The 19,842-nt window shown below is 46.0% G+C and overlaps 1 protein-coding gene and 1 non-coding gene across 3 annotated transcripts in view; one reads left to right on the top strand and one right to left on the bottom strand.

The window, feature by feature from the left end:
- Positions 1–5,539: 5,539 nt before the first annotated feature.
- TRNAG-CCC (transfer RNA glycine (anticodon CCC)) lies at positions 5,540–5,612 on the bottom strand. Its single transcript has one exon. It is a non-coding gene; the product is annotated as a tRNA-Gly (tRNA).
- A 6,148-nt stretch (positions 5,613–11,760) lies between these two features.
- The window catches only part of LOC109567044 (phospholipid-transporting ATPase IB), a 495,212-nt gene continuing 487,130 nt past the window's right edge, over positions 11,761–19,842 (top strand). For both annotated transcript variants that reach the window (XM_070800266.1, XM_070800264.1), the window contains exon 1: positions 11,761–11,886. In XM_070800266.1, the coding sequence (XP_070656367.1) occupies positions 11,811–11,886 (76 nt within the window). In that variant the 5' untranslated portion in view covers positions 11,761–11,810. The remainder of the gene's footprint in view (positions 11,887–19,842) is intronic.

Here is a 19,842-nt window from a genome sequence, read left to right as displayed (position 1 = left end):
AGAGGCCATGCATATCAGAACCACCCAGAACCACCTTTTACAAGCATTGTAAAAAGGTAGATACCCTTGGGACTACTAGCCACGACTTACTGAAACTGGTTGGGGGAGGGGGATGTGTAGGTCCTCAGCTCCTGGGTTTAGTAAGAGATGCTTTTCTTTGCAGAAGCTTAACACCTACTGGTCCAGGGGATGTCACAGAAGGACATGTAGAACTGACCACAGTCGACTGCTGTTGAATACAAATGTGGCTCTTGATCCTTTGTACAAAATGGACTGTATTATGTTTGTAGTCATTGCATTTCAGAGTTTAAAGAGACTTAACTGCTCATCTAAATAAGGCCAATGGATATGCAGTGGCTTGCCTGAAAAACCCATTTTTCTTTATTCCACTGTCTCCTCAGTGGCACATCTGTAAAATTGCTCAAATGGGATGACAGACCTTTCACCCAAAGGTAGAATGCAACTAACTCATAGAAAGAATTGTGAAAGGGAAACGGGGAAAAAGAATTATGTATTAGTTATCTTTCTTTTTTTTTTTTTTAGATTTATTTTATTTTTAAACTTTACAAAATTGTATTAGTTTTGCCAAATATCGAAGTGAATCCACCACAGGTATACATGTGTTCCCCATCCTGAACCCTCCTCCCTCCTCCCTCCCCATACCATCCCTCTGGGTCTTCCCAGTGCACCAGCCCCAAGCATCTTTCAAATTCATCTAAACATGAAAGGTTAACTTCCTCTGGTGATGGAGAATATTCTGAGATAAGCAGAAAATGCTGACATAAACATGAGTCTGTGAAACTTGTTTTACTCGACCTTGTAACTGAGTTTAAATTGTGAAATCAGATCTTAGTAGAAATCACATATTTAAAAGCCTTTACAAGTCTCTGAAATTTCCTATTGATGTTTGAAATTTATCTTAGGTAGAAGGCTACTGCTTGGCTACTGAGACACCGAGTCCTAAACTTCCTCTAAGAAAAGGAAATAATCGAGAAAGTGAGGAACTGTGTCATCCTTAAAGTTAGGAAGAAGTTACCTTATTTATGGAGAATTATATAAATGGCAGTAAGATTCTGGTGGGGAATTTGTAGTGGTTGGGCATTCTTTATGTCCAAGGTCTTAATAACTTCCCAGGGAGCATCACACAATGGAGATAAAAAGGTCCAAACACACATAGGGTATAGGTTTAGGGATTTGCGGTTTTTGTGATGGGAACACCATGGTCAATATAGCAGCTGATGCTCATAAACACATTTCATTTTTGAAATAAAAAACTATTGAGGCACTTCGAGAAGCTTGGCTGCTGCTTTGTTTTATGTTGACAAAAAAACCTATACATGGGCTTCCCTGGAGGCTCAACTGGTAAAGAATCTGTCTGCAATGTGGGAGATCTGGGTTTGATCCCTGGGTTGGAAAAATCCCCTGGAGGAGGGCATGGCAACCCATTCTAATACTCTTGCCTGGAGAACTCCATGGACAGAGGAGCCTGGTGGGCTATAGTGCGTGGAGTTGCAAAGAGTCGGACACGACTGAGCAAATTTCACTTTCATACATCTATACACAGCATTCTTTATAATAGCAGGTTCCAGGCAAATCTGATGACAAAGAACAGAAAGATTCAGAAATGGTGCAGGGATGTGTATTAATCAGTAATATTTTGGTTGCCAACAATACAAACCTTTCTGGCTTCAGGAGTGTTTGCCACACTTCAAGCTAGGTTTCCTTGCTTTTTCCTCCCTAAATCCTTCCGATGTAGAACTTCCAGAGTTGCACATTATCTGAAGTAAATAAAGGAATTTATTCAATCCCATAAAGTCCAGTGAGTGGTCTGGGTTTCAGAAAAAGCTGGACCAGTCAGGTCACAAAATATTATCAGAAATGAATCTCAGGGAATTTCCTGGCAGCCCAGTGGTTTGCACTCCATGCTTCCATTGCAGGGGGCACAGGTTCAATCCTTGGTCAAGGAACTAAGATCTCACAAGCCACTGCTGCTGCTGCTGCTAAGTCACTTCAGTCATGTCCGACTCTGTGCGACCCCATAGACGGCAGCCCACCAGGCTCCGCCTTCCCTGGGATTCTCCAGGTAAAAACACTGGAGTGGGTTGCCATTTCCTTCTCCAATGCATGAAAGTGAAAAGTGAAAGTGAAGTCACTCAGTCGTGTCTGACTCTTCGCAACCCCATGGACTGCAGCCTACCAGGCTCCTCCGTCCATGGGATTTTCCAGGCAAGAGTACTGGAGTGGGTTGCCATTGCCTTCTCCATCACAAGCCACAGGTGTGGCCAAAAAAAATGAGTCCCAGTCTTTGCTACCTACACATGGTCTCTCCCAGTGGTACTAAGATGGCTGTTGGAAGCCCCAGACTTCACATCCTTCTTATAAGTCCGTACAGTCTCTCTGTCCTCAAGTTTCTCTCTGAAAGTCTCTCTGTAAAGCCCTCTAGTTCCCCCTACTTGGATCACCTTTTCCCCTGGAGGTAAAGCCAAGTTTCCGGGGAGACTTACTCTGATTGGCCAGCGTGTCTCCCCTGGCCACATATTTGTGGGAGAGGGAGGCTGAGACGTTGTTAATCTCTCCCCCCAAACTGCTGATAGTAAAAGATGACAAGTCACAGATGTCTGGCTACTGAGGGTTGATGAACCTCAGAGTTAGTAGAATATGAGTTTTTACTCATAATGTATATGAGTACATGTGTTCAAATCTGTAGTTACCTTTTTTTAAAAAATTGGAATATAGCTGATTTACAGTCTTTTGTTTCAGAGTACAGCAATGAGATTCAGTTATACATATACATATATCTATTCTTTTTCAGATTTTTTTCCATTACAGGTTATAACAAGATAACAAGATATTGAATATAGTTCCCTGTGCTCTACAGCAAGTCCTGTTGTTTATCTTTTATTTACAGGACTGTGTAACTGTTAATCCCCAATCCTAATTTATCCCTCCCCCTAAAGCTGTATTTACCTTTGCTGGTCTTTGGTCAGCAGATGTGAAAGAAAATACAGAAACTTTAGTAAAGTCCTTCATTTTGTTTATATAAAACTGTGCTTTTTATTTGTGCTATTACAGCTTCTAGATTTCTTTTTTTTTCTGTCTCTCTTTTGGAAGACCTCTTTGGAGCTGCAAGAGAGGACAGTAATTATGAGTGTGACCCCTCGACACAGGTAACAAAGAGCTTGCTTTCTGGCTCCACGTCCTGACTACCTTTGTGATCTTGGGCAAATTATTCAGCTTCTCTAATCCTGCATTGAGAGAAGGCAATGGCACCCCACTCCAGTACTCTTGCCTGGAAAATCCCATGGACGGAGGAGCCTGGTAGGCTGCAGTCCATGGGGTCGCTAAGAGTTGGACACGACTGAGCGACTTCACTTTCACTTTTCACTTTCATGCATTGGAGGAGGAAATGGCAACCCACTCCAGTGTTCTTGCCTAGAGAACCCCAGGGACTGCGGGGCCTGGTGGGCTGCTGTCTATGGGGTCGCACAGAGTTGGACACGACTGAAACGACTTAGCAGCCTTCTCATCCACACAACAGAGGTAATAACGTGCTTTCCTCTTTGTGTTGTTTTGAAAATGAAAAGAGAATATGCAAGCAAAGCTTTGAGCTTCTTGCTGCCATGGAGGAAGCACTCAGAAGTGCTGTTGTTATCAATATTATGAAACCAGTTCATCTGCTTTTATGCCTGTTCACTGGTCATGGTTGCCAGATAGCCCTGTTAGCTGTTGAATTCCCCAGCACTCAGCAGCAGATTCTGTGTTTCCTTCAAGAGGGGCTTCATTCCCCACCCCACCGCCCTCAGGCTCAGCCTGGTCACCAGCGCTTGCTCTGGTCACTGTCTGACTTTCACCCACTGCACTGTTCTTCTCTGTGGAATTCCAGCAAAGCGACACCTCTGAGCAACACCTTGTGCAAGAAGACACTTTTTCTTACTGTATTGTGAAAAATGAAAATATACCAAGAAGTATAAGAAGGAAATAAAAACCACTACCCAGAGGCAATAACAGCTAACATTTTAATACCTCACTCTTCAGATATGGGGATATGTGTGTATATATACGTATACACACACACGTAATAAATGAAAGTGAGTGTTAGTTGCTCAGTTGTGTCTGACTCTTTGTGACCCCATGGACTGTAGCCCGCCAGATTCCTCTGTCCATGGGATTCTCCAGGCAAGAATACTGAAGTGGGTTGCCTTTTCCTCTTCCAGGGGGTCTTCCTGACCCAGGGATTAAACCTGAGTGTCCGGCACTGCATTGTGGGCAGATCCTTCAATGTCTGAGTCACCAGGGAAACTCTATATATGTGTATTTAAAACTAGATCACAGCATATACAGTGGCATTTTCCCTTTGTTCATTTAACATTTGACATTCACTTAACATAGTATGGTTTCTCAAACCATTAAATAGTCTTCAAAATTTTTGTTTTTAAAGAGAATCACTTTCTAGAAAAGAATTTTGAATTATTTAAATACTCGTTCTTTTGTCATCGGGCTTGCTTTTCAGGTTTTGCTGTTAGGAATAACATTATTATGCGTATCTCAGGACAAGCATCTAAAATACTCACTTCCTTTATTTAGTATTTTATTTTTTTTGGCTAGGTGGTGCAGCTCTTGGGACCTCAGTTCCCCAACCAGGAACTGAACCAGGCCACAGCAGTGAAAGCCTGGAATTCTAACCACTAGGCCACTGGGGAACTCCCTTTTATTAGTATTTTATTTTTTTGGTTACACTGAAAGTGTGATGTGCTCTTAGTTACCCAAGAGCAGAAACTGAACCTGTGCCCCCTGCAGTGGAAGCTTGGAGTCTTAACCAGTGGACGGCCAGGGAATTCCCTTTATTAGCATTTTAAAAGTTGTGGTCTAGTTTCCCTGAAATATATATATATACACATATATATAAAACCTCTCTCTGTGTGCATGTGTATGTGTGTGTTTATGTGTATATATATATATATATATATATGCTCAGTCACTCAGTCATATCTGACTCTGCAACTCCATGGACTGTAGCCCACCAGGTTCCTCTGCCCATGGAATTTTCCAGGCTAGAATACTGGAGTTGGGGGCCATTTTCGACTCCATATATATATATATATATATATATACACACACATATATACACATATGTCATATATACACACCACATTTTCTATATCAACTCATCTATGGACGGGCACTTAGAGTGCTTCCATATCTTGACTGTTATAAACAATGCTGCAATGAACACAGCAGAGCCTATATCTTTTCAAATTAGTGTTTTCATTTTCTCCTGATAAATACCTAGAAGTGGAATTGTTGGATTGTATGGCAGTTCTATTTTTAATTTTTTGAGGACCCTCCATACTGTTTCCATAGTGGCTGCACCAATTACATTACCACCAATAGTACATGAGGGTTCCTTTTTCTCCACATCCTCGCAACCACCAGTTCTTTCTTTTTTTAAACAAAATTTTTATTTTATCTATTTGACTGTATCCTGTCTTAGTTGCGGCACACAGGACCTTAGATCTTGGTTGTGGCATGTGGGATCTAGTTCCCTGACCAGGGATTGAACCCGGGCCCCCTGCATTGGGAGCACAGAGTCCTAGCCACTGGACCACCAGGGAAGTCCTGTATTTCTCGTCTTTTTGATGACAGCTATTCTTACATATGTGAACTGATCCCATTGTTTTGATTTGCATTTCTCTGATGATTAGTGATGTTGAATACCTTGCAAGAGATTTTTATAGACCAGAGTGAGCAGGAACAAGGAAGTGATACTGGGCATTTGCCGATCGGTTAAGTCAGGGTGGTTGTTGTTCTGTCACTACTTTCCTTGTAAGGAACAAAGGAAAGTCTTGGAGCGGACAGAAAACTGGTGCTGAGCAGACAAGCCCTGATGGGTGGATGAGGCTTTCCTTTTCTGGGAGAGTCAAGCATAGAGTGTAGAAATTTTGTTAAGTTTCAGTTTGCTGATGTGGGGCTTGGCATGAGCAACTCATCTTGGGGTTAATCTGGTTATTTTAACATTTGTTGTTGTTCAGTTGCTTGGTCGTGTCTGACTCCTTGCAACCCCATGAACTGCAGCAATCAGGCTTCTCCGTGCTCCACTATCTCCTGGAGTCTGCCCAAACTCATGTCCATTGAGTCTGTGATAACCACTCTGTATCTAATCTTTTGTGTCTTCCTTTCATTCAGCTTCGCTCATAGCTCAGTTGGTAAAGAATCTGCCTGCAATGCAGGAGATCCTGGTTCAATTCCTGGGTTGGGAAGATCCCCTGGAGAAGGGATAGGCTGCCCACTCCAGTATTCTTGGGCTTCCCTGGTGGCTCAGTTGATAAAGAATCCACCTGCAATGTGGGAGACCTGGGTCGATCCCTGGGTTGGGAAGATCCCCTGGGGAAGGGAATAGCTACCCACTCCAGTATTCTGACCTGGAGAATTCCATGGACTGTATAGTCCATGGGGTCGCAATGAGTCGGACACGACTGAGTGACCTTCACTTTCATTCAACATCAGGCTCTTGAGATCCATCTTGTTGTACACAATGGTAATTGCAAATGCATTCCTTTTACTGCTGAGTCATATCCTATTAATATATTACGATTGTTTGTCCAGTTACCTGTTGGGTTGTTCCCAGTGTGAAGTTGTTGTTGTTCTTAGTTGTTAAGTCATGTCCAACTCTTTGCAACCCCACGGCTGTAGCCCACCAGGCTCCTCTGTTCATGGGATTCTCTGGGCAAGAATATTGGAGTGGGTTGCCATGCCCTCCTCGAGGGGATCTTCCCAACCCATGGACTGAACCTATGTCTCCTATATCACAGGCGGATTCTCTACCACTGAGCCACCAGGGAATCCCAGTGTGAAGTTATTATGAGTAAAACTACTATTAATATCCTCTTACAAGTCTTTTTGTAAATATGTGTTCATTTCTCATGGGTAAGTACCTAGAAGTAGAATCTCTGGATTTATGGAAGATGGATACTTAACTTCTACAGGAACTGTGAGTGTTCCAGAGTAGTTATAACATTCTATACTCTTACCAACAATGTATGAGTTCTGGTTGCTCAACACCCTCCACAATAATTTGGAGTCATTTATCCTTGACCTTCTGTGGGTGTGTAGTGGACTACTGTTTTTTAAAAAATTGGAATATAATTGATCTACAATGTTGGGTTAGTTTCAGGTGTATAGCAAAGTGCATCAGTTGTATGTGTATCCTCTGTTTTATAAGAGTTTATTCTCATATAGGTCATTACAGACCATGGTGTAGCGTTCCCTGTGCTGTATAGTAGGTCCTTATTAGTTGTCTACTTTATATATAGCAGTGTGTATATGCCAATCCCAGTCTCCCAGTTTATCCCTCCCCTCACCCTTTCCCTCTGGCAACCACGTTTGTTTTCTGCATCAGTGACTCTATGTTTCGTAAATAAGTTCATTTGTACCACTCGCTTAGGTTCCACACACGAGCAGCATCACGTGGCGTCTGCTGTGACGTGCGTTTTCCTGATGATGAACAAGTTGGGTCTATTCTTTCAGTTGTGAGCTGCGGGAATTACTTATCCGCTCTAGATCCAAGTCCTTGTCAAAAGTGTGCATTGTGAATATCTTTTCCTGGTCAGTGGATGGCCTATTCATTTTCTTGGCAGAAGAAATGACGTTTGATGACGTCCATTTATTACTTTTTCCTTGTCTGATCAGGGCTTTTTTGTGGCCCAGCACAGAAAGTATTTTCTCTTCCGTTTTCTTCTAGAAGTTCTCTCTGCTTAGGTTTTTACTTTTAAGTCTGTGGTCCGTGTTTAGTTAATCGTTGCGTATGGTTAAGGGGGTCAAGGTTATTTTTTCCCTATGAACATCAAGTTGTCACAGCACCATTTATTGAAGACTACCTTTTCCCTACTGAATTGCTTTTGCTGCTGCTGCTGCTAAGTTGCTTCAGTCGTGTCCGACTCCGTGCAACCCCATAGACTGCAGCCCACCAGGCTCCCCCATCCCTGGGATTCCCCAGGCAAGAACACTGGAGTGGGTTGCCATTTCCTTCTCCAATGCATGAAAGTGAAAAGTGAAAGTGAAGTCGCTCAGTCGTGTCCGACTCCCAGCGACCCCATGGACTGCAGCCTACCAGGCTCCTCTGTCCGTGGGATTTTCCAGGCAAGAGTACTGGAGTGTACCTCTCAAAATCATTTCCCCACATGTGCAGGTATCTGTTTCTGGGCTCTGTCTACTCCCATGCCCACACTCCATTGTCTTGAGTAGTGTTCACATTCAAGTAAACCTGAAACCAGGCAGTGTAAGTCCATCAGTCTTGTTCTTTGGGAGCCTGAATGCCTTGTTTTCAGTGTGAAGGTTCTGCACATATTCCACTAATTTTTCAATAAGTATTTTATGATTTTGCTGTACTTACGACTAATACTTTATGAAAATCACCATTGCTTCCTAGTAGTTCTGATAGACTATATTTCCCAAAATGGCTGCAACAGTTTCCAATCCTCAGGCTCTTGCAGACTCCTACCACTCTCCCATCAGTAGATGGGGTCTCCTCTTTCCTGTCCCCTGGGACCGACTGGGCCCTTGTGGCTGCCTCAGCGAACAGGATGTGGTGGGAGAGATGGTGCATGATTTCCAAGGTCAGGTTGGAAGGGCTGACAGAGTGTCCACCTGCCTCTCTTTCCTGGGACCCCTGGATCCAGCCAGCATGTTGTGAGGAAGCCGGGGTTACCAGGAGTGGCCATGTGCCGGGGCCCTGCTGTAGCCAGCATCGCAGCCAGAAGTGAGAGTGAATGAATGGCTGAGGGGAGGGCCTGCCACAACTGCCGCTTTGTCATCAGGAAAATAGATGGGCAGTTCTACTGCAGGTTGCTTTTTCTTTTCTTTTGAAATTTTATTTATTTTTAATTTTTGGCCACACTAGGTCTTCCTTGCAGCTCTCGGGCTTTCTCTAGTTTTGACAAGTGGGCTCGACCCTTCCTTGTGGCTTCTCTTGTTGCGGAGCTCTGGCTCTAGGCTTCATGGACTCCAGTAGTTGTGGTTCATGGGCTCCAGAGCGCAGTCTCAGTAGTTGTGGTGCATGGGCTTAGTTGCCCTGAGGCATGTGGCATCTTTCTGGCCGGGCCAGAACCTGTGTCCTCTGCAATGGCATGTGGATTCTTTACCATTGGGCTGCAAGGAAAGTCCCATATTGCTTTTTCTATGTCTGGTGTGGTCCACTGCTCTCTAAAAACAATGTGTAACATTGAAAAGAATCTGGAGAAGAGTCATCAAACTGCATTTGCAGAGTTCTTAAGAAGCCCACCATAGGGGAATAAAGATTTCTATTGAATGTTCTTCCTTCCCAGTAGTTGTTGTTCAGTCAGTAAATTGTGTTTGACTCTGTGACCCCATGAACTGACCCTTTGCCTAATCCTGTCAGGGTTGCTCTTTGGTTTATTAGTTTGTAAATAACATCAGAGGAGAGCTGGAAAGGAAATTGGTCTGGGGACCAGAGGGAAAGGAAGGAGGTTAGGGACTGGTGGCTTTCACTGTGTCTGGATTTGTTTGTTCCCTAAACTGGGGAGTAGAGGTGTGCGTGCTAGCTATATGCTTATCTGTGCCTTTTTACATGCCATATATATGCCTTTCCTTTACAAATGTCTATAGACATGCATCATATATAAACGTGTGTTTGTGGTTAGTTGTGTCCGACTCTTTGTGACCCTGTGGACTGTAGCTCGCCAGGCTCCTCTGTCCATGGGATTTCCCAGGCAAGAAAACTGGAGTGGGTTGCCATTTCCTCCTCCAGGGGATCTTCCTGACCCAGGGATGGAACCTGTATCTCCTGTGTCTCCTGCACTGGCAGGTGGGTTCTTTACCACTGAGCTACCTGGGAAGCCCATCCACATATAAAAGGTAAACATGTATATGTATACCTACTATGAACATTTTTAAAAGGAAATGAGGTTTTAATTTGAGGAAAAGAAAGGGTTAAGAAGTGGCTTAAAGTCTTTTTAGAAACATTTATTTATTTGGCTGCACTGGGTCTAGAGAAAGAAATGACAACCCACTCCAGTATTCTTGCCCGGAGAATCCCATTGACAGAGGAGCCTGGCGGGTACAGTCCATGGGGTTGCAAAGAGTCGATCACAACTGAGCGACTAACGCTTTCACTTTTCATGAACATTTTAAAAAGGAAATAGGGTTTTAGTTTGAGGAAAAGAAAGGCTTAAGAAATGGTTTAATGTCTTAAAAAAAAAAAAATATATATATATATATTTCTTTGGCTGCACTGGGTCTTAGCTGCAGCCCGTGGGGTCTTTGATGTTCCTTGTGGCAGGGAGGTTCTTTTAGTTTCAGCATGTGGGCTCTTCAGTGGCAGCATGTGAACTCTTAGTTAGGGCATGTGGGATCTAGTTTTCTGACCAGGGATTGAACCCGGGTCTCCTGCACTGGGAGCGCAGAGTATTAGCCACTGGCCCACCAGGGAAGTCCCTTGAAGTCTTATTTATAAATTTATAAAGATGAACTCACTGGTAGAAACTTTTAGGATCACCCCAGCAGTTGTGATGACATCCTAAGAAAACATCTTCTGCCACCACGAAGCTTAGCCCTGCAGTTCAGATCATGTCCTCTTCCTCAACTTCCTGCTAAAGACACATTGCTTATCAGGAACCTGTTTTGTTTTGTTTTGTTATAGGGCCCAGGATAAGCAGAATCCTACTTGAAGCTGGAATTCCCAGCCCACAGTTTTCGAAGCAAGTTGTCCATCCCTTCTGCCTTTTTTTTCCCTAAGAATGGAGGCAGAGGCCAGCCAAGGGGGCGCTTGGCACCACATGGCTTTGCAACTGGGGGAGGATTCTCTGCTGAACTCTGTTCTTGACAGCCCCGATGTTTATGTTTTTTGAAGCTTAATGATCAGTAAATGCTGGGGCAGACTCTTCCTTACATCGTTTTGTGTGTGTGTGAGTGTGTTCACTTTGAGGTCAGAATTTTATCAGATATTAAACAGATTGCGCCCCCCCCTCCCCCGCCCCTACCCCACCGCCCCCGCCTTTATGGAACTGTGCCCAGGAGGACCAAGCCCAGTTTCAACATTAACATTAAAGTAAAAACAACCAAAAGTAGATCACGTGATCTTGGACCAGTCCCCTCACCCCTCAATAATTCTGTTTCTGCGGCAGAAGGTGTGAGTGTGTGTATGTGTGTGTGTGTCCGGCGTTAAATGATGCCCACAATTTTTTATAGCTTTAACAGCCCACTAGCTAGAGCTGGAGGGAGGCTATGTCATGGTTGCGGGGGCGGGGGGGGGGGGGGCGGGTGTGGTAGGAGTCTAGAGACCCAGGACTTCACTGGTGACAAGGCCACCATCGGGCACCTTAGAAATACCTGTTCCTGTGAGGTTCTGCATAGGCCCCAGCAGACCGGACACGGAGGAAATGGAAGAACAGAGACTGCGGGGGAGGGGGCGTAAGAAGAGAAAGCAGGCGTCCTGACCGCCTCACATCAGCGCCTCACGGCAAGTGCAGGGAAACCGGAGACAAAGTCCCTAAGGGGCGCGCGTACCCGAGGCGAACCCCCAAAGCACGGATCCCCTGCCCCGCCCCGCGCCTTCTCCGCACCTGCAGGCGTCCCGTCCTGCGTGACGTTCGGCGGCTTCCCGGAGCCCCGGGCTGCCCCCCCGCCCCCGCCCCCGCCCCGCACCCCGCAGCCCGGGCGCCGCCGCACTGGGCGCCGCAGCGGCACGGACGGCGCAGCCCCGCGCAGAGGCCGCCCGCTCCCGCCCGGCGCGCCCCCCATGGCCCTCGGGCCGCCGGCCCCGCGCCCAGCCCCGCGCAGCGCCCGCGGGGGGCGCGATGCCCAACGGCCCCGGCCGCGCCCAGGCTCTTAGGATGTCCCTGCCAGGGAGGCCACGGATCCGCGCGTCCGTGGGTGAGAGCGGGGGCGCGGACTGGGGGGTTCTGGGCGGGGGCGCGGGCGCAGTGAGGGGGGGCACGGGCGGGGCGGAGGGGCGCGGTTAGCACTCAGCGCCCCGCCCTTCGTCTGCGCCTCCGACCCCTCCCCGCGCTGCGAGGCCGGGGCCGGGGGTGGGGGCAGGTCCCTCCGGGATGGGGAAGGGGGGCGGGGGTCCCGGATAAGAGCCCCGGCGCCGGCTCGCCTCCAGCTCCCGCCATCGCCCCCCCCCCCCCCCCAACTACCCTTGTCTCCTCCGCGGTGGGCTCGGGGCCGGCGGCGCACCAGCATCTCGCCCCTCTGGCCTCGCCGCGCGTCTTGCTGCCGCAGAGCTGGGGTGGGGGTCGGCGGGGCACCCGGCTCTGTGACTCCCTGGGGACTCCGCGGCCGCGCGCAGGGACGCCCGAGCCGCTGATCCCTCCCTTGCCCACCCCCGGGGGCCGCCCGGCGCCCCCGCGAGACGGCAGTGCGCCTCGGAGGCCCGGTCGTTAGAGCCACACGCAGCCCAGCGCGTCGAGGGCGGCCTCGGGCTGCCAGTCCTTAGAAGCCGTGTGTGGTTTGTTATGTAAACGTGTGTAGGGACCATAGGCTTGTGGAGCTGGGTGTCACGTGATGGTGACACAGGATGCGCTATCGACACCCTTCGATCATGAAACATTGAAAGGGCGCTTCAAAACGATTAGATTTCGTGCCACTTTGGGGCTCTTGGCAAGTTTGTAGGTACATACATGCAGGTGCAGGTTTTGCGGCTTGGAGCTGGGTTCGCTGTTAGTAGTCTCCCGTGGATTTTGTCTGAGAAAATAGGCATATAAAAATAAGTGACTTCCCTATTCCTGTGGCTGAATAATGTGAAAGGGAAGCAGCTTATCAGACAGTCTAGACCCGTGTTTCCGAGGCTTGAGTGATGTCGGGGCACCTTCTGAGTCACTTGCAGAGAATCCCAGCGACAGAGGATCAGGGGGCAGACAGGCTGAGACCAGACTGCGGGAGTCCCGGGTCGGGGGAGGGCGGATGGTCCCTGTATGGGTGCCAAGGGGGTACAAGCTGCCTTGTATTTGAAGGTAAGACCTGCAGCTCATGATGAGGATGAGGGTGTAAGTGAAAGAAGAGATGCAAAGATGGAGGTTTTGGATCCAAGAAATGGTTACTGAGATGGGGAAAGGTTCGGGAAGAGCAGGGTTCTGTTTTTTGGGGGGGGGGAGGGGGTCAGGAGTTTGGTTTTGAACCTGTGAAGTGCCAGCCAAAGGGCCCAGTGGAGAGAGGCAGGCCGGTGTACAGACCAGAGGAGAACTGTGAGGATTGCCCAGCAGGACAGGCTCTCAGGACGGGTGTGACCAGCACTCACTCAGGCCGCCATCTAGAAAGAGTCCCCAGTTTTCCTTCAGGCCCTGCCCTTGGTCTGTCCGAAGACTTCCTGATTTTTGAGCCAGGGGCCTGTGCCTTCATTTGGCTCTGCGCCCTGCTGATTACGTAACCTGTGTGTATAGATGTGGCCAAAATGAGAGGGGTCCTTGCCCAGAGCCCTGGGCACTCCACATTTCAAGGTCAGGGAGATGCAGGCGGCAGCAGGGGGCTGCGAATTTGGCCAGTGAGCTCAGAGGGAGCCAAGAGACGGTGTCCAGGAAGTGGGGTGTCCGACTGGGCCTGGCATCACCCCAGGCTCAGGACAGGTGAGGCCTGAGAACCGTCTGTTTGTTCAGCAGCAGGGAGGGGAGAGCATCGGTGACCTTGCAGAAGCTGATTCTGTGTGATCCTGGGAAGAATGTCCATAAGAGATGAAGAGGACAGGCGTTGGAAACAGCTTGACCAGAAAACTCTTTGGGGTGAACTTTGTTGCTGGGGAGCGTGGAGCAGAGGGGGAGTGGTCGCTGGAGGAGGATATGAGTTCTAGAAGGCCGTTTTAAGCCCTGTGACAGTTGTACGGTTGTTGGCATGGATATAAAAGCCAGGGGAGAAGGGAGGGCAGGGTTCTGAGATTCAGAGAAGAGAGCACGTCGTCAAGGTGGAGCAGTGGAGACACGTCCAGAGGTGGAGGATGGGGGCCTCGCTGTTGGATCGGCTGCGAGATGGGAGCTTATTTTGGGTCTATTACACTTCCCTGGAGGCTCAGATGGTAAAGAATCTGCTTGCAATGCAGGAGACCCTGGTTTGATTCCTGGGTCAGGAAGATCCCCTGGAAAAGGGATAGGCTACCCACTCCAGTATTCTTGGGTTTCCCTGGTGGCTCAGATGGTAAAGAATCCACCATTCTTTGGGAGACCTGGGTTTGATCCATGGGTTGGGAAGATGCCCTGAAGCAGGGAACAGTTACCCACTCTAGTGTTCTTGCCTGGATGATTCCATGGACAGAGGAGCCCGGCAGGCTACAGTCCACAGAGTTGCAAAAAGTCAGACATGACTGAGCGACTTTCACTTTTTCATTACACACCGTGTAAGGAAGAGGGAGGCCTTGACAGTGTGGGCTCTTTGGGGCATGCATTTGAACTTGTGTAAAGGGCCTGCTGGGCCTTCCCAGGTGACGCTAGAGGTAAAGAACAAGGCTGCCAATGCAGTAGATGTAAGGGACACGGGTTCTATCCCAAGGTGAAGATCCCCTGAAGAAGAGAATGGCAACCCACTCCAGTATTCTTGCCTGGAGAATTGCATGGACCAAGGAGCCTGACGGGCTATATTCATGGGGTCACAAAGAGTCAGACATGACTGAGCATGCACCCAAAGACTAAAAGGAAAAGAAAGGATTATTCACAAATTACAGTTTAAATTGTTTTTGCTAGTGCCTAGCAAAACTTTGGGGTTTCTATATTGATTGTGTATCCAACAACCTAGTGGGCTCTCTTAAGAATTTTTTTTTAATTAATTTTTTATTGATGGATAATTGCTTTACAGAACTTTGCTATTTTCCGTCAAACCTCAACATGAATCAGCCATAGGTATACATATATCCCCTCCCTCTTGAAGTTCCCTCCCATCTCCCTCCCCATCCCAACCCTCTAGGTTGATACAGAGCCCCTGTTTGAGTTTCCTAAGTCATATAGCAAATTCCTGTTGGCTATCTGTTTTACATATGGTAATGTAAGTGTCCATGTTACTCTTTCCATACATCTCACCCTCTCCTCCCCTCTCCCCGTGTCCGTAAGTCTGTTCTTTATGTCTGTTTTTCCATTGTTGCCCTGTAAGTGAATTCTTCAGTACCATTTTTCTAGATTCTGTATATATGTGTTAGAATATGGTACTTATCTTTCTCTTTCTGACTCACTTCACTCTGTATAATAGGTTCCAGGTTCATCCACCTCAGAACTGACTCAAATGCGTTCCTTTTTATGGCTGAGTAATATTCCATTGTGTATATATACCACAACTTCATCCATTCATCTGTAGATGACATCTAGGTTGCTTCCATGTTCTGCTGCTGCTGCTGCTAAGTCGCTTCAGTCATGTCTGACTCTGTGCGACCCCATAGACGGTAGTTCACCAGGCTCCCCCGTCCCTGGGATTTTCCAGGCAAGAGTACTGGACTGGGGTGCCATTGCCTTCTCTGGCTTCCATGTTCTAGCTATTGTAAATAGTGCTATAATGAACAATGGAATATATGTGTCTCTTTCAATTTTGGTTTCCTTGGGGTATATGCCTAGGAGTGGAATTGCTGGGTCATATGGTGGTTTTATTCCTAGTTTTTTCAGAAATCTCCATACTGTCTTCTATAGAGGCTATATCAATTTACATTCCCACCAACAGTGCAAGAGCATTCCCTTTTCTCCACACCCTTTCCAGCATTTATCGTTTGTAGACTTTGATGAGGGCCATTCTGACCTGTGTGAGGTGATATTTCATTGTAGTTTTGATTTGCATTTCTTTAATAATAAGCAGGTCAGGTGGTCTGGTATTCCCATCTCTTTCAGAATTTCCCACAGTTTATTGTGATCCACGCAGTCAAAGGCTTTGGCATAGTCAATAAAGCAGAAATAGATGTTTTTCTGGAACTCTCTTGCTTTTTCGATGATCCAGCGGATGTTGGTAATTTGGTCTCTGGTTCCTCTGCCTTTTCTAAAACCAGCTTGAACATCTGGAAGTTCATGGTTCACGTATTGCTGAAGCCTGGCTTGGAGAATTTTGAGCATTACTTTACTAGCGTGTGAGATGAGTGCAATTGTGCGGTAGTTTGAGCATTCTTTGGCATTGCCTTTCTTTGGGATTGGAATGAAAACTGACCTTTTCCAGGCCTGTGGCCACTGCTGAGTTTTCCAAATTTGCTGGCATATTGAGTGTAGCACTTTCACAGCATCATCTTTCAGGATTTGAAATAGCTCAACTAGAATTCCATCCTACACTAGCTTTGTTCATAATGATGCTTTCTAAGGCCCACTTGACTTCACATTCCAGGATATCTGCTCTAGGTGAGTGATCACACCATCATGATTATCAGGTCAGGAAGCAACAGTTAGAACTGGACATGGAACAACAGACTGGTTCCAAATAGGAAAAGGAGTACGTCAAGGCTGTATATTGTCACCCTGCTTATTTAACTTCTATGTAGAGTACATCATGAGAAACGCTGGGTTGGAAGAAGCACAAGCTGGAATCAAGATTGCTGGGAGAAATATCAATAACCTCAGATATGCAGATGACACCATCCTTATGGCAGAAAGTGAAGAGGAACTAAAAAGCCTCTTGATGAAGGTGTAAGAGGAGAGTGAAAAAGTTGGCTTAAAACTCAGCATTCAGAAAACGAAGATCATGGCATCTGGTCCCATCACTTCATGGGAAACAGATGGGGAAACAGTGGAAACACTGTTTCCAGTGTCTGGAAACAGACTTTATTTTTTTGGGCTCCAAAATCACTGCAGATGGTGACTGCAGCCATGAAATGAAAAGACGCTTACTCCTTGGAAGGAAAGTTATGACCAACCTAGACAGCATATTCAAAAGCAGAGACATTACTTTGCCAACAAAGGTCTGTCTAGTCAAGGCTATGGTTTTTCCAGTGGTCATGTAGGGATGTGAAAGTTGGACTGTGAAGAAAGCTGAGCACCGAAGAATTGATGCTTTTGAACTGTGGTGTTGGAGAAGACTCCTGAGAGTCCCTTGGACTGCAAGGAGATCCAACCAGTCCATTCTGAAGGAGATCAGCCCTGGGATTTCTTTGGAGGGAATGATGCTAAAGCTGAAACTCCAGTACTTTGGCCACCTCATGCGAAGAGTTGACTCATTGGAAAAGACCCTGATGCTGGGAGGGATTGGGGGCAGGAGGAGCAGGGGACGACAGAGGATGAGATGGCTGGATGGCATCAGTGACTCGATGGACGTGAGTCTGAGTGAACTCCAGGAATTGGTGATGGACAGGGAGGCCTGGCGTGCTGCAATTTATGGGGTTGCAAAGAGTCAGACACGACTGAGCAAATGAACTGAACTGAACTGAATAATAAGCAATGTTGAGCATCTTTTCAGTGTTTGTTAACCATATGTATGTCTTCTTTGGAGAAATGTCTGTTTAGGTCTTTTTCCCACTTTTTGATTGGGTTGTATGTTTTTCTGGTATTGAGTTGTATGAGCTGCTTGTATATTTTGAAAATTAATCTTTTGTCAGTTGTTTCATTTTCTATTATTTTCTCCCATTCTGTGGGTGGTCTTTTCACCTTGCTTATAGTTTACTTTACTGTGCAAAAGCTTTTAAGTTTAATCAGGTCCAACTTGTTTACTTTTGTTTTTATTTCTGTTACTTTAGGAGGTGGGTCATAGAGGATCTTGCTTTGATTTATGTCATTGGGTGTTCTGCCTATGTTTTCCTCTAAGAGTTTTACAGTTTCTGGTCTCACATTTAAGTCTTTAATCCATTTTGAGTTTATTTTTGTGTATCGTGTTAGGAAGTGTTCTAATTTCATTCTTTTACATGTAGCTGTCCAGTTTTCCCAGTACCGTTTATTGAAGATGCTGTCTTTGCCCCATTGTATATTCTTGCCTCCTTTGTCAAAAATAAAGTACCCATAGGCGCATGGATTTATTTCTGATCTTTCCAGCTTGTTCCATTGGTCTATATTTCTGTTTTTGTGCCTACACCATACTGTCTTGATGACTGTAGCTTTGTAGTATAATCTGCAGGAAAGTTGATTCCTCCAGCTCCATTCTTCTTTCTCAAGAGTGCTTTGGCTATTCGGGGTCTTTTGTGTTTCCATATGAATTGTGAAAGTTTTTGTTCAAGTTTTGTGAAAAATGCCATTGGTAAGTTGATAGGGATCGCATTAAATCTGTAGATTGCATTTGGTAGTGTAGTCATTTTCACAATATTGACGCTTCCTACCCAGGAACATGGAATGTCTCTCCATCTGTTTATGTCATCTTTGATTTCTTTCATTAGTGTCTTCTAATTTTCTGTGCACAATTCTTTTGTCTCCTTAGGTAAGTTTATTCCTAGATATTTAATTCTTTTTGTTGCAATGGTGAATGGGATTGATTCCTTAATTGCTCTTTCTGATTTTTCATTGTTAGTATATAGAAATGCAAGTGATTTCGGTGTATTGATTTTGTATCCTGCAACTTTGCTAAATTCACTAATTAGCTCTAGTACTTTTCTGATACTATCTTTAGGGTTTTCTATGTACAGTATCATGTCATCTGCAAACGTTGAGAGCTTTACTTCTTGTTTTCTGATCTGGATTCCTTTTATTTCTTTTTCTTCTGATTGCTATAGCTAGGACTTCCAGAATTATGTTGAATAATAGTGGCAAGAATTTTGATAGTTTATGGATTCTTTAAAATTTTTAAGCATAGGTAGTCTCTGTATCTGCCAATAGTCATTTAGTTTCTTCCTTTATAATTGCTATAATATTTTTCTCCTTTGATTATATTTGCTAGTACTGCCAATAAACGGTTCCTGGGAGTGCAATAAGGGGATGCTTCCAGGATCTCATGCTTCTGAAGTGTGATGTGTGCTCTCAGAGCTGTAGTTCTGTTACACCAGGGAAGGACTCTTGCCCTCCTACCTGTACCCCGTTCAGTATGGGCAGAGGCTGTTTTGCTTGTACCTTTTCGATAATCATAAGAAACCAGAAAATACATTAAGATTCCTGGTGGCTCTGGGGGGGTCTCTCCCTTTCACCTCTGGAACTTTGTGTTGATTAAAGTGAATCATGGACCGTCTATCAGAATGGCTATAATGAAAAGTGGTGACATCACCAAACACGTGCCAGGGTGCAGACAAACTGGATCGCTCACCCTTAGTGCTGGGCAGGTAAAATGGTCCAGCCAGCCACTCAGGAAACATGTTTGGCAATTTCTTACAAAACTGAACCTGCGGTGTCCTTTGACACAGCAGTTGTACCCTTGGGCATTTATTTCAGAGAAACAGAAACTTCCCTTCACATAAAAAGTTGTACATCGACATTCATAGCAGCTGCACTAGATAGCCAAAAACTAGGTGTCTTTCTGATAGCCAAAAACTAGATGTCCTTCTGTGGCTGGGTGATTGAACAAGAACTGTGGTGTCTCTGTACCAGGGATCACTGCTCAGCAATAAACAGGAACCAAGTACAGCGACTTGAGTGAATCTGCAGAGAATTGTGCTGAGTGAAAAAAGTCCAGTCCCAATAGGTTACATGCCGTCTGATCCCATTGATGTAACATTCATGAAATGCAACATTGTATTAATAGAAATGGAGAGCTGGCTAGTGGTTGCCGGGGTGAAGGAGGGTGCAGGGGTGGCGGGGTACATGGCAACACAGGCATCCTTGTGCAGATGGGCATTTCTGCGTCTTGACTTCCTCCATGTCAGTATCCTGCTTGTGATGCTGCCTTATAGTTTTGCAAGATGGTGCCACTGGGGGAACTGGCTGGAGGATACACTCAGTCTCAGTGTCATTTCAGTTTTAAATAGTTTTATTTATTTATTTTTTTGGCTGCACTGGGTCTTCGTTGCCGTGAGGGCTTTTCTCTAGTTGTGGA

The sequence above is a fragment of the Bos indicus genome, chromosome 12 (assembly GCF_029378745.1).
Source record: "Bos indicus isolate NIAB-ARS_2022 breed Sahiwal x Tharparkar chromosome 12, NIAB-ARS_B.indTharparkar_mat_pri_1.0, whole genome shotgun sequence".
Taxonomy (NCBI): domain Eukaryota; kingdom Metazoa; phylum Chordata; class Mammalia; order Artiodactyla; family Bovidae; genus Bos; species Bos indicus.
Note: the sequence above shows the minus strand (reverse complement) of the source record. Positions and strands in the feature narration are given on the sequence as shown.